Here is a 14742-nt window from a genome sequence, read left to right as displayed (position 1 = left end):
GAGAAAGTGACTGTATAAATAATACAGCTATGTAAATACTTAAGATTAATATCAGTGGGTTTTGATTTAGTGAAATCCAATTGTACTTGTGATGCTTTAGATCTAAAATATACCCCAAAAGGCTCATGTTCAGAGCTGAGGCTTTTAGAAGGTGATTAGATTGTGGGGGTACTATATTTATCAGTGGATTTCACTGAAACTGTGAACCAAAATAAACGTTGTGTGTGTCAAGTATTTTGTTCCAGTAAAAGGAAAGCTAATATAACAAAATTTGTCCTGAGGATGCAGTCATTGTTGTGACTGTACTTGACCAAGTGATTTAGAAACTTTTGGCTTTGTGGGAGGAACATGGGAAGATTTGGAATGGAGCTAGCGAAGCCCCAGAATGTTGTGAGCAGTGCTTGATGTGCAATACTGGTTAGAGCTCAGAAGGCCAGAATGCTTCCAGGAATGCAAACAATGAAGTCCTATTTCAGGTGGAAACAAGGACTCCACTGGCAGTTATAATAGAGGTTGTGCAGAAAATCTCTCAACATTTTGCTCATGTTCTGAGAAGTTTTAGAAGACTGAAATTAAGGGTAGTAGAATAATCTGGTGAGGGAAATTTCAAGGCACCCAATATAAAAGCTGTGACAAGGATACTTCTGTCTACTTTTTAGCCATATCTATAGTGAGAATCAAGAGCAAACAGCAGAACTTAATGATCTCAAAACTCTGTAGTTTTGCCAGCAAGGAAAGCCAAAGTTGGGGCAAAAGGAAGGATGGCTGCTGCAAAAGATTAGTCCAATACTTTGTTCAGGGACAAGAAGAAAGACGTCTTGAGGGCGTATTAGGAATTAGTAATACTTCACCCATCGGGGCTGGGGATTTAGCTCAGCGGTATAAGTGCCTGCCTTGCAAGCAGGCAATCGTGAGTTCGATCCCCAGTACTGATAAAAAAAGGAAAAAGACAAAAAAAAACAAAAAAAACTTCACCCATCACAGGCTCAGATGTGCAAAGTATAACCTCTGCTTTGAGAAAAGAGTCACATAGGAAATTGGTTCCCTGGGATTCATTTTGTGGTCTTCAGCCATTTAGGTACTCAGAAGCTTTGCAGCCATGTTCCAGGGGGGCCTGGCTACTGCTCAAGCAGAGAGCAGACTTCGGCCTCATTTACCTAGTACTGTTTTTTCAGACATGTAAAATGTAAGAATTATGGGATCATAGAGGCTTCCACCCAGATGTCAATAAGAGGTCTTGGAGGCCAGGCAAAAATATGTGATAGGGTCACAGTTCCTGCCAGGAGCCCATGACAGCAGGGTGTGAAGCAATGAGAGAGAGGTGAAAGGTGCAATGAAGATCCTGGAAGTTGGAACCTAGAATATTTGCTGAAGAAAATCACAAGCACTGAGCAGAACTACCCTAAAAGAAGTCAAGTGAGTTGTAATCAGCAAAACCATAGAGGCAGAGTTAAAAATCTCTTTAAAGTTCTCATCTTATCCACCCTTCCCAGAGTATTGGACATGCAGCCATATCACTTAACGTTTGTTTATCCTGCTGGGTTTCCATCTGCTTTGGGTCTGGTTTCTGTCTATTCCCTTGTTCTCACAAGTCAGAATGGGAATGTTTACCTTGTGCCAAACTTTAAAAACTTTACAGGGAGCTACAACGAAGAGTTTGCTTACAGTCTGAGGAGACTTTGGACTTGGACTTTTTACTGTGAAGACTTTAACAATTCTTAAAGATGGACTACCTGCATTTTGCATAGTATGATGGATAAACTGAGGGCCAGGGATAGAATGTTACGGTTCTAACGTTACGGATCTAAAATGCCCCCGAGAAGTCTCATGTTCAGAGGTGGGGCTTTCAAAAGATGATTAAATCATAAGGGTGCTGTGATCTATTATTGAGTTCCTAAGTGAATGCAGGGTGAGAAGGTAGGGCCTGGTCAGAAGAGGCAGACGAGTGGGAATGTGATCAGGCAGGGCATATTCTTGTCCCCAGCTCCTCTCTTGCTCTGCTTCCTGACCTGCTTTACCATGTAACGAATGATGTTTTTCCATCATGCTCCTTCTGCCTTGGAGCCAGCTGACCATGACTGAATCCACTCGGACTATGAGCCAAAATTGACCTCTCCTCCTTTAACTTGCCAACTATTGTGTCCCAGCAATTGTCTTAGTTACTTTCTCATCACAAGACACAGCACAGTACCTGCCACCTACAATTTAGAGAGATTTATCTGGACTTTGTAGAGATTTCAGTCCACAATCCTCTGGCTCCAAGGCAGGACAGCATGGCAGAGAGCAAGAGTGGAGGAAAAGCTGCCCCACATCATGACAGCCAGAACTCAGAGAAAAGGAACAAGCCAGGGAGAAAGATATACCCTTTTAGGACATTCCCCCAGTGATCTACTGCTAATTAGGTCCCACTTCCTAACATTAAGCTATAATCCAAATGTCGCACCTCTGAGTACATGAGGCTTTAGGAGCACATTCAGATTTAAAGCAAAAAGACAGGAAAGTCAATACACTACTCGATAACACTGAAATACAGAGTTGACTACCAAAATGATGATTTATTTCCAATAATGTGGCTTGTTTTCATTTCTTAAATGTAAGGTATGGCTGTTACAGAACAAATAAATTGAGTCTAGTTTCTGGGATTCAGGTGCACATCTTGGTGAACCATAACCCTTTAAGAAATTCAAGTAGGTTTTTTTTTTGGGGGGGGGGTACCAGGGATCAAACTCATGACCTTGCATTTGCCAGGCAGGCACTGCCATTGAGATATATCCCTGACCCACAAGTAGGTATCTTATAAAACTCTTCCAAGAACATTTTTCTTATAAAGTGTGAGATTTACTTTAAAAAATTGTATGGAGGCTGAGAATGTAGCTCAGAAGTAGAGTATCTATAATGTAATATACACTCAATCCCTAGCATTTCAAAAAATACAAAATTTTAAAAATTACTTGAAGGACATTTCTCAGGAAATGGATTTAATAATTTCTGAGAATGAACTAGAATGAATGGCCACATTAAGAACATTAAAAGAAAATCTATGGTATATGAAAACAACTGTGGATACTTATTACACATTGTATTTTGAGAAAAAAAAGAATAAGAAACATTTTACTTTGGAGACCAGAAAAAAACCAAAACAAAACAGTAATTTCCTTTCTTCAGTGAGCTGATAGAGGCAAAGCTATGCTAAGGGTGCTAATAGTCTTTTCATTTCTATTTTAAACCATTTGTTATCCCATGAGAAGTCTTATATAAGAAAAGAAAAAGAAATAGGAAATAAGTCCAATAGCAATCAGAATTTAGGGGCAATGCCAAATTTAATTTTTAGATTAACATTAAGCATGCACATATCTGGAAAAAAATTCCAGGGCAGATAAAAATGTGTTCCAGGCCATTGTGAGAAATAGCAAGAATTTATATAAGGCTAACATATTATCTTTAACACCTCAAGTTAGATTTATGTACTTCTTATAATCTCTCTAAGAATTTATATGAATACAGGCTTAAAATGCAGAAGTTTAAAATTAAGAAGAGTTGTCTAAAACTGTTGAAAGCAAGCATCATGATTATTTATTTATTTGGTACCAGGAATCAAACTCACAAACTTGCACTTGCCAGGAGGGCACGGTGCTGCTAAAGCTATATATACGTATCTCCGGACCCCCAAGCATCATGATTTACAGGGGAAAAAAAATTTATTATCTCTAGTTGTCAACATAGCACTGTATCTTGGAAGATACTTAATAGGTGCTTGTGAACAAATAAAGTATAGTTAGACTGCTTTGTTACTGTATTTTTTGTTTTTAAATTATGTAACACATACATGATTCCAAAGTCAAAGCAATAGAGTAATTTTTTCAGGAGCATCTAATTTTCAGCACTATTGCCTCCCTGGGCTTCTCCTTTCCCTTTAAATCACTAGTTCCAATAATTTTATTTATACTTTCATTATTTCCTTTTGAATTTCCATAGTTTCCTATGCAAAAAATATGTATCTGCACCTTATTTTTCTCCATTGAATATACACTGGAGATCACACTATAGAAATGCATTAAGAGTTTTTTTCTTTTTACAGTTATGATGCATTTTAACTCAGGAAGGATATTTCAGTTTTTTCCAGTTTTTTGTTATTAAAAGTGATGTCATAAAATTACAGCTTTGCATGTATGTCAGTTTATCTTCGATATAGATACCTAAAAATTGTTATTTCTTGGTCAAAAAGAATTATTAGCAAATTTCTCTCAGTGACTATATCACTTTGCACTCCCATCACAAAATACAAAGATGCTTGTTTCCCAAAGATTAATAACCAAATAAGCGTCTTATCCATCTTTGAATTCTGAGTACGACTTAGATTTGATTTCCCCAATGCAAGGCTTTCCATGACCTCTGTGACATACAGATACATCTGTTTCACTGTTGACGAGTCATATATAACATGCTGAAGACACACTTCAATGGTTCTTCAATAAAAATCAATTATAATGTCAAATACTAAATTCATCAAAACTAAGTAGTACAGTACAGTCAGTCTGGCGTGTGCTTTCAACAATGAAGCACTGATGCTGCAGGTCTTTCACTTATTTTCCTTTTTCCCTAATGAAATGATTCAGCCTCAAGGATTCAAAGAACTCCAGTGCAAGACCAAGTTTCCTATTAGCACTAACACACAGTTTTATTCTTGAGTCTTTGTGCCACTTCAAATTAATCAATTCCCTCACTCAATGAAAGACACTTATAAAATGTACAGCCTAAATTGGACAGGTTAGCAAATACAATGAAGTATGCTTTAATTCTCTCAAGTGAAAAGAATTCTATATGTAACAATATTCTATATATTCTGCAATCCTAAGGTTCATAAAGTATAAAGAACCTCCAGTGGAGAAGATGATCAACACCTGTAGGCGGGAAGTAGGTTAGGCTTTAATTAAAGCAAGAACATAGAAAAATATTAAAGAGATATAGGAAAAAGAGATGTTTGTTAATCATGGACAAAGAGAAAAAGTTTGGGAGAAAGGAATACACGTTTAGAGGAAGCACAGTCCACGTAAGTGATTTGAGAATGCTTCACTGACCAAGAAAGCAGGTACGTAAAGTAGCACCTGGATTCTGGGGAAAGTTCTAGAGTTGAATCCTAAAACACAGAGTTCTAGATTCTCAAGGCTTTCCGTTAGTAGGCTTCCTGAGGCCTGCAGGTCGCTATGTATGGAGTATATATTTAATAACAGTTACTGAATTAAAGAATGAATATCCTTCATGATACCAATTTAATGTTAGGAAACGATCTCAAATGATCTATAATGATTAAGAAGTTTATCTGAAGGGGCTGGGGACTTAGCTCAGCGGCATAAGCGCTTGCCTTGCAAGCAGGCAGTCGTGAGTTTGATCCTTGGTACTGATAAAAAGGAAAAAGGCAAAAAAAAAAAAAGAAGTTGACAACTTGAATTGAACTTCCAAAAGTGCCATTTACTACCTGAATTTGTCCCTGGGCAAATTAATGAACCTAACTGTTCCATCTTCCTTAGAAATCTTATATACAATAAAATGAGTATGCTAATAACCTTCAAACTTCAACCATCACTTAACAGTGTGTCTACACAAATACTGCTTACCTGGATCAAAATTATCACCAAATATTCTCTTGGCAGGAATCTTCAGAGCCATAGCAGGAAACTGTTTCTTCAACTAGAGTTTTAAAAACAGTATTACATGAACTAAGTTTATAGGTCTTCTAGTTATGCAGGCACTAAAACCAAATACAATCTGATACTGAGAAAATTCATAAGATATACTTTTAAATACATGATCATACAATGTACAATATTTAATTTTAATAATTATATCAGTAAAATATCAAAGACTTACTAATCACCCCATTTGATTCCAATAAAACACCTGGTATCTTTGTGACCTTAGATAAGTTACTTAATATCTCTAAGCCTCAGTTTTCTTACATGTGAAATGGGAACAAGTTGAGCAAGAATCTTAAGATTTGTTGTGTGGCTTAACGGAAACTGTCCATGTTAACTGATTAAACTGGAACTAAGCATTTAGGTTTTGAATATATTCCCCGCCATTAATTACCTCAAGAACAGATATGCTATTTGTGTTCTCTCAACAGGAATAGGTCGACAGCACTTTCTGTCCATAGTTTTCTCAGAAAGCTGGTAAGTTTTGTTTTGAATACACTCTTAGCTTTCCCTTTATTAATATTCTAAAAGACTTTTTTTTTTTGTACCAGGAATTGAACTTAGGACCCAGAACTTGCCAGACAATTTCTGCACTGCTGAGCTACATTCCCAGCCCCTCTAAATACTTGTTTATCTGATTTTAGAGAGGTAAACTCAGCTCTCAATAAAATAAAATTCGGGCAGTAAATTATAAAAATGGATTACGCTTTTATTATAAATGCAATCCATTCTTATAAGCCATATACACTATGTAGATTAGTTTTATGTATACACATATAAAATTGATCTAACTAATGACTGACAGGATTTATAAAAACAAAAGAATGTATTAATCATTGTACATCATGGAAATGCTATGAGCAAAACTCAGACTAAAAATCTGTCATCAAAGGATACTTTTTTTAAACACATACCCTATATACACACACCCTGCACTGTAAAGGAGAGAAGTAGGGGAGAAACCAAGTGATTAAAAGACACTTAAAACACTTATCAACCAGTAACATAAAAAGTAACAAGATATTTGATATTAAAGGCATCTCTGTTAATTTACTTTCAGATGTGTTTATGATACTGTGTGAATGTTTTAAGAATCTTTATCTTTTAGGAATACATGATACCAAAATATTTACAGATGACATGATGTCCAGAATTTGTGCCAAAATTATGATGGGCTACCTGGCAATTGAGATGAGACTAATGGTCTTGCATCAGTAATTGAAGCTGGCTGGCAGCATTGTATTCTTTTCTGTTTTGTATTAGTCTGTCTAGTTTTACATGGACTTGAAAATTTCTATTAATAAAAAGTTAAAAATACAAACTATGGCCGTAAAACACACAGGTAATCTGACAATTAAATGCTTACATATTAGAAATGTTTTATGTTAATTTATTTTTATTTTAAAGGAACAACCCAAGGAAAGATTTAACATTTCAAACGTAGTAAAATCCAGGGCAGGTTTAATCTGAATTCTACAATTTCAAAGATCACAAATATCATGCTCTAATCTCCTTGTTCTTCACCACGAGGCAGAATTTGTATTACATATAATACTTATATATAATTTGAAAATTGCATTATTAAAGTTATATGTACATGACAGACACAAAAAAATAGTGAAATATGGAAAAAATGAAAATCCAGAGAAAAGAAGAAAATGGATGATAAATATTGAGCTACACGTTAACGACATTTTTCTGAAAAAAGTTTAAAAATGAGTATTTCACAAAAGAGAGATGAAAAATGTTCATGGGAAGAAATGAGTCTAAACAAGTTTTCCTACTTTATATTTATGTTTAAAGATACTCAACTCACCTAATTAATCACCAGTTATTTGTCACAAACCCAATATGGAAGACCAGTCACTAATATGGGTCTCCACTCCGCTGAGTTTTTAGATTTTCCTCAAGTCCTTTCCCCATGTTCCCCTCAACAGGTGTTTTGAAGATAAATCTAGCCTATAAAGTCTTGTAAGGAAAATACAGGGAGGTTTAACTTTCAGTTATGAGGGCTGCACTGAACAAAATTTAAGGTCATATAAATGTGTGTGTGTGTGTGTAACATTTCTGTCATGTTATTTACACCTAAGCATAACTTTGGTATATTACAAAAAAAATGCTTACTATGCAGATAGTGGGTGTTCAGTTGCTTTAAAGACAGCTAACAGTTAACATTCACTCAGCCTCTTAAAAAAAAAGTACATCCTCCCTATTACTGGTTATCGTTTTCTATATGTGATTTCACTTACAGTCAAGAAGGACTATCTCCATAGCATTTGATTATGCAATATTTAAACTATATATATTTAATTCTAAATACATTAAAGAAAAAATAAAGAAGAAAACAGTAAAATGCTAACAGTTATCTGAATATAGCATTAGGGATAATTTTTACATTTAATATACTGTCATTTTCTTCTATTCTTCAGATTTTCCAGAACATGTACTGATTTTACACAGGAACAGATAAACATCATTTTAAAAGTATAGTAGTGTATGCCTATAATACCAGTACTCAGAAGACTAAGGAAGGATGATCGGAGTTTGAAGCCAGCCTGGGGTACACAAACAAGTTCAAGGTCAGCCTGTACTCCATAGTGGGACCCTGCCTCAGACAAATACAATACCATACCATACCATACCATACCATACCATACCATACCATACCATATCGTGTAATAAAATAGTTCAGGCTGCTCTCGCATTTACTATGTAGGTCAGGTTGACTTTGAATTCAAGGCCATCCTTAATCACCACACCTGGCACTTTTGTTTTGACTGAAGCAAAGCTTGGAATTCAGAGCTGTCCTAACTTGAGGTTCTGTAAAATCTAACTCAAGAGGCATTCTTTGGCCTCATTTACCTGTGAGATCGGGCCTGATGAATTACAATAGGCCTGGGGTCTCTCTACTACTTTACAAAGTACTGTATATACAACTACAGACACTAGATTGTGAGTATCGTTAATATCTGAATCATGTCTGTATGTGTGTGTGTGTGTGTGTGTGTGTGTGTGTATTGGCTTTAGTTTAGTCATCTAATGGTCTCTTTGTTTCCACCCAACCCCCACCTCCAGATCACTGTTAGTCAATAATCATTTCAGTTGTGTTACCTACTTACAATACAGACAGTAAGACCTATCTCTAACTATGAATGAAATACAGGAGAGGGGACTCATGATAGAATTTCAGCCATAAAGCTGATAGTTGGGCAGTGTAGCCAGAAATAAGATGGAAAATTTTGTTTCTAATACTTGACGATACTAAAATGTACTTTGAGCTGTTCATGCAGCTTTCTTTTTTCATGGCTTCTTTGGAACTGCTCAATAATCTTTTCTCCACCTTTTTGTGTAAGAATTCCAAAGTAAGGATGCTTTTAAAGACTCTTTTTTCTGTTTTCCTCATATATGTGTTAATTTAATCATTCAAATAAATCATTTGGAATTTTCCCAGTTGTTTTGTTTTTAACAGAAATCCATTAGATGATTACTTACAGTGTTGTAAAGTTTGTCAAACTCTGCATATCTCCTGAAGACAAACCACTCACTCCTGCCCACAGAGACTAGAACTTTATAAACCTACGGAAATAAAAGTAACACAGTTTATTAAGTTTTAACTGCAAAAAAACCCTTATCTATTAAAATATGTACAAACTCTTTTTATATCCATAAAACTGACACTAAGTTTATATATGATTCTCCAAATATACAAGCATATTAACTGGAACATTTCATCTTGGCAAAATGGTATTTTTAAAATGTAAAATATTTCAGTAGTTTGCAGAGAAATATGTAATACATGTACTTTAGATCTACTGAATGCTAATAATAGGCATTTTGCTTTAGATTTCTTTCACAAGAATAAAACATTACAAATTCATTGATGCCATCTTCTTTTCTTCCCTAGCACTATACTATTATCTTGAAATTATAAAGTATTTTCAAAAGTGATACCTGGCATAGCAAAAACAGTCAACTATAAGTTTTCTTCTTTCTAGGTCAGGGATGGCAAACCTTTTAGAGAAGAGTGCCCAAACTGCAACTGAAAACCGGTTCACTTATTTCTAGTAAAGGGCCAATACTGCAATTAAACCCATCATTACTGAGGTTTTAGCCTAGAAAAAACAACTCACACATTAGCATTTTTTGATGTTAGAAAAGATGTTAGAAAGAAAAACAACACACATGCCATAGGTTTGCCACCATTGTGCTAGGTCATCTTTCAGTCTTTTCAAACTAAGAATTCACAGATTTTCTAATTCTATCTCAATGTGTTTGATATTTGCATATATATACTTTCATAGATCATAATAAACAAGCCTATGACATAAGAACAAATATTTTTTGTCTTTTTGAGACAGGATTTCATTATGCAATTCAGCTCACTTTGTAGCCCACTTTGTGGATTACACAGTCTTAAACTCACATTGATCCTACTGCCTCAGCCTCCCAAGTGCTAAGATTATAGGTATGCGTCGCAAGAATACAATTATTACAAAATGAGAACAAAAAAGTAACTTGACCAAGTTCATACCCTTAATAAAAAACATAAAACTCAAGCCAAAATCTAAACTTTTGATCAAAACCAGTATTAAATCAAGTTTTAGAACTAACTCTCATAATTTATCCCACAGGTATTTTCAGACATACTGCAATGACTTAGCAGGAAATACCACAGAACCTCTATCACTACTAAAAGGAAAACAACAAGAGGAAAGGATGGTTGATGTAGGGCTTGAGTTATTTTTAATTTATTTTTTTGTCTTTTTCATTTTTATCGGTACCAGGGATCGAACTCACGACCGCCTGCTTGTAAGGCAGGTGCTTATGCCACTGAGCTAAATCCCCAGCCCCAGGGCTTGGGTTATTAATCTCATTATTTTATAGCAATGAATAGATGAAAGGTACAAGTTGGTTTTGGTACTTCGATATGAATGCCTAAGTCTGTTGGACACCTTAACAGAGAAACTAGATTTATCGCAGCAGACAGTCACACAAATGTGCATAAATTATCTTTTCCCATGAGAGATAGAAAACCTGCCTTTGTGAGTTAATACTTGACAACATTGTGAGGAAAGAACTGTTCTGATATTGCATGTGTTTATACTGTGTGTATTCTGTAGTGTTGTCCTACAAGATGAGTGCATTGACAAGCCAAAGCTTAAGGAAAGTTCCCCCCATGCCAATGTAAATTCATATTCCTCTGTGAGAAAGATGACAAAGTGTCACTAGGGCAAACGACAGTAACATTCAGATGGTTAGAAAAAATACTTAGGTAACACATAAGCTACAGTGTGATAATCTGGTTCTTTTGGTCAACCAAAAGGGTACTTGAGATAGTAATGTTAAGTAATATAAATCAGACCCACACATTTAAATATAGCATGGTTTCTTTTACATGAGAAATCCAAATTATAAATAAAGAGCAAAACAAAAGATAGACAATTGGAAGTGGGGAGATAGGTCTTCCTCAAATTGGAAGGTGATTAAGAGGGACAGAGCAAAGAGAAAGGGGATGAAAAAAGGAATTAACATGTGCATGTACTAACTTCACACAAGATGTAAACATTATGATTTCCTATCAACTTGAAGTCCTGTAATACCCCCGTTATCTTGTTTTGACTGATTAGACTCTATTCTGCTCTGTATGAAAGTATCAAGTATCAGAGTATAGGCAACTACTTTGAAGGCAATAAGATTCACTATGATGCCCATTGGGTTTGACTATTATCCTCTTTTGAGGTTCTGTAAGATTTACAAAGTTTAGGCTTTACTGGTCTTGTTCTCTATTGTTTTGTTTAACTTTATAATACCTAAAGAGATAGAAAATTCTTCTTAAGGATGCAAGAGGCATAATGGTAACTATTGTGATAACCTTGTACTCTGTGTTTACATCATGTGCTATGTCTATCCTTGGTTTTGACTGACAGCTTTGTTTTATCATGCTTGATTTTATTCTCTTACAAAAAAAAAAGTAATAAGATCTAAGGGAGCAGTAAAGCCCAAAATGTGTAAATTTTGTTGTAATAAAGAGAGGGAAAGAAAAGTGCCCTGAAGGATACAACAGCAAGGGTGTTAGGTGTGTTACATAGAAGACCATATTAATATTTTTGATTGGATTACTGAACACAACTGTTTGCAGTCTCACTGTTTGAATGTTCGCTTTGTGTGCTTTGATCCTGTGACCTGAAACACCGTTTCTAAGATGATAGCGAGTAATCTATTAACTGGTGATAGCTTACTGTTTTTTTTGTTTTTTTTTTTTTTTTTGTAGTTCTGAATTACTTGTACCCTTACACTGCTTTGTTTTGTTCTGCTTTTTTTTTCTCTTTTTCCTTTTAAATAAAATTTTAAAAATGTAAACATTATAATATACTGCAAACATATGCCAATAAACAATTAACTCCATTTAAGTAAAATGTGATAAATAATATTAAAGAAGAGGGAACTATTGGATGTGACATGTTAGAATTAGTTAACACTCCTCAGACAAAGAGCCCCAAGAAGAAAAGATGCCAAAGAACTTAACCAAGACTAAACTGCAGATTTATCTGGTAAGATCTCAAGGATCAGACTGGCTTGGAAAGCAGCATAAAAGGACAAGAAACATATTTCTATGACTGTGAGCTTCTTAAATTCTTTGAGCTCACTTTCTTGTGAGCATAGTCCCTAAAAAGGTCAGACAGCCTCCTCTGGCTACCCAAGTACAGAAAAACCAACTAAGTTTATATTCCATACTATAGGGGCTCTACAGCAAATAAGGTCTTGTGAATATAAACAAGCACTTATTAAATAAGCTCTCATGAAATACAAACAGGCAAAAAAATCTACAAATTTTAAAAATATTTTGGATTTCAAAGAATGTAGTTAAATATTTGTTATGCTATGAAATTATCATCCTATTTTTATTTGAGTGTTTCTTTAGTGGCTGTCTTGCCTCATCAGAACGTAAATTCCTTACAAGCTAGGGTTGTTTTACTTTTCCCACTGATTCCCAGGGCCTAGAATAGTACATGGCATAATACATAAATTCACTGACAAAATATAATGTAGAATTGATACAAGTCAAGCCATCTTTGATTAGGCAGCTGACACAGAAGGTTCAAAATTCAGGGCCAGTCTGAGCCATTCAGCAAGACACTGTCAAATAAAAAATGAAAAGTACTGGAGAATACAGTCTAGCACTTCCTAGGTTCAATCACCAGCACCACAAAAAAAAAAAAAAAAAAAAAAAAAAGAAAGAAAGAAAGAAAGAAAAAAAATACACGCACACACCAGGAAAAAAAACTCACCCTAGAATGCAACACATGACTCTGTTAGAAGCTTCACGCTACAGAATATATGAGACACATGAAGACAAGCCTTTAATACATTAGTGACTACTTAGTTATACAATGTCTATTTTTGTTGTTAAGTATAATATAGGCACTGGCATCCTGGCTTGCTGAAGCTGGGTGAGTCTATGTTGGATGCAGTGGTGCTCTGATGTACAGCTGGTGCCTATTTTCCAAGCTGCATGCACTCAAAAATTGGGCCTTTGAAAGGCAAATGGATAATGGGTGTGATACAGCTGACCTGTTGTTAAAAGTTGTGTCTGGCTGGAAGAGGTGGGTCCCTGGGGGCATGACCTGGCAAGGTGTATCTCCTTCCTGGTTCCACCTTTCCCTCTCTACTTCCTGTCCAACATGAGACAAACAGCTTTTCTCCATGCAGGCCCTTTTTGCATGCTAGTTCTGTCTAGAACTGGATGACTATGCAAGGAATGAAACTTCTAATACATAAGCCAAAGTACAGCCCTCCTCCTTTAAGCTGCAGATGTTGGGTATTCTGTCCCAGTGACAAAATTTTCTTGAGAACTGTGGATCGCACCATAGTGACCTAGAAATTAGCATTTAAACTTAGTACTACTTTCACTCAAACAGCAATTCAACAAATACTTAGGGAACATCTATCTCTATTCTGGGGATTAGAGAAACAATAAAGTCCTTGCTTCAAAGGACCTCGTATTCCAGCAGGCAAGACAAACATAAACACACACAAAACACGTCAGGTGGCGATAATTAATATTTAAGTATAGTAAGTACAACAGACAGTAAAAGGAGTAGGATATGGTGTGAAGGTGCTATTTTATATTTTAAGTAGCCAAGAGAGACCTCTTTAATAAGGCAAAATTTGAGAATTTGAAGAAGGTAAATGAACAAGATGGTCTGGGCAAGGGCTGAGAAATCAGGGCACAGCATGGGAACAGTGAGTAAGAGTTCGGAAAGCTGACCAGACCCTTTCCAAGAAGACAGAAATATTTCTATTCTGAAAATCAAGACACCTGAAGTAACCAACTGCCCACATCTACAATGTAAGTCTCCGAAGGGGAAAATGGTATAAAGGGGATAAAAAAGGAGAGGAAGTTGGACATGGAGGTACATGGTTCTTGGGAGACTGAGAAGAATAATAATCATAGATATAAGGAGAACCTGTCTCACAAAAAACAAAAACAATAAAGAGAGAGGGAAACAGAAAAAACCTGCACATATCCCCCTATTTTACCCTATTTATCTTCAATGTAATGTTGCGAGAAGGTAGTTTATATTAACATGTAGAAAAAGCATATTTTGAAAGATATCCCTGCAACACAAAGGCTGAGGGCAGGTACATGGTCAGACACGCATACTCCAGTATCTTTGGTCCTGCTTCAGTGTAGGGGATAGGAGATGTATTTGCTTAGGCAGGGAGAGCACAGGGAGAGCACAGGGTGATGGACTATTTCAAAGCTCCCTAGCTGAGACCTTGGGAGAAAGCCATTTGGGAGCACTTAGGTCCCACTAACTAAGAAGGCAGAATATAATGCCTAGACAAAGAGTTTAGTTTAACTTTTCAGCTTTTCTCAATTCCCATGTGCCACGGACACTGAGCTAAAAGTCATCTGTCATTAGGCTCAACAGGTAAGTCCCTCAATAGAGGGTAGATGTGGGCCACTTAGTCAAGAGCAGGAAAAAGATGTGTCAAAGCCACAGTGCTCTTCAACTTGGCTCAAGAGCCAAGGCACTGATGGGAC

The 14742-nt window shown here is 35.9% G+C and overlaps 1 protein-coding gene across 11 annotated transcripts in view; it reads right to left on the bottom strand.

The window, feature by feature from the left end:
* Sgk3 (serum/glucocorticoid regulated kinase family member 3) overlaps positions 1-14742 on the bottom strand; it is a 163736-nt gene that overhangs the window by 32575 nt on the left and 116419 nt on the right. For all 11 annotated transcript variants that reach the window (XM_063257401.1, XM_063257402.1, XM_063257403.1 and 8 more), the window contains 2 exons: positions 9186-9269; positions 5616-5688 (listed from right to left, as the gene is read on the bottom strand). In XM_063257401.1, the coding sequence (XP_063113471.1) occupies positions 5616-5688; positions 9186-9269 (157 nt within the window). The remainder of the gene's footprint in view (positions 1-5615; positions 5689-9185; positions 9270-14742) is intronic.

The sequence above is a fragment of the Cavia porcellus genome, unplaced genomic scaffold, assembly GCF_034190915.1.
Source record: "Cavia porcellus strain 051 isolate PalLab524CR breed Dunkin Hartley unplaced genomic scaffold, mCavPor4.1 scaffold_10, whole genome shotgun sequence".
NCBI lineage: Eukaryota > Metazoa > Chordata > Mammalia > Rodentia > Caviidae > Cavia > Cavia porcellus.
This window is presented reverse-complemented; position numbering and strand designations above follow the sequence as displayed.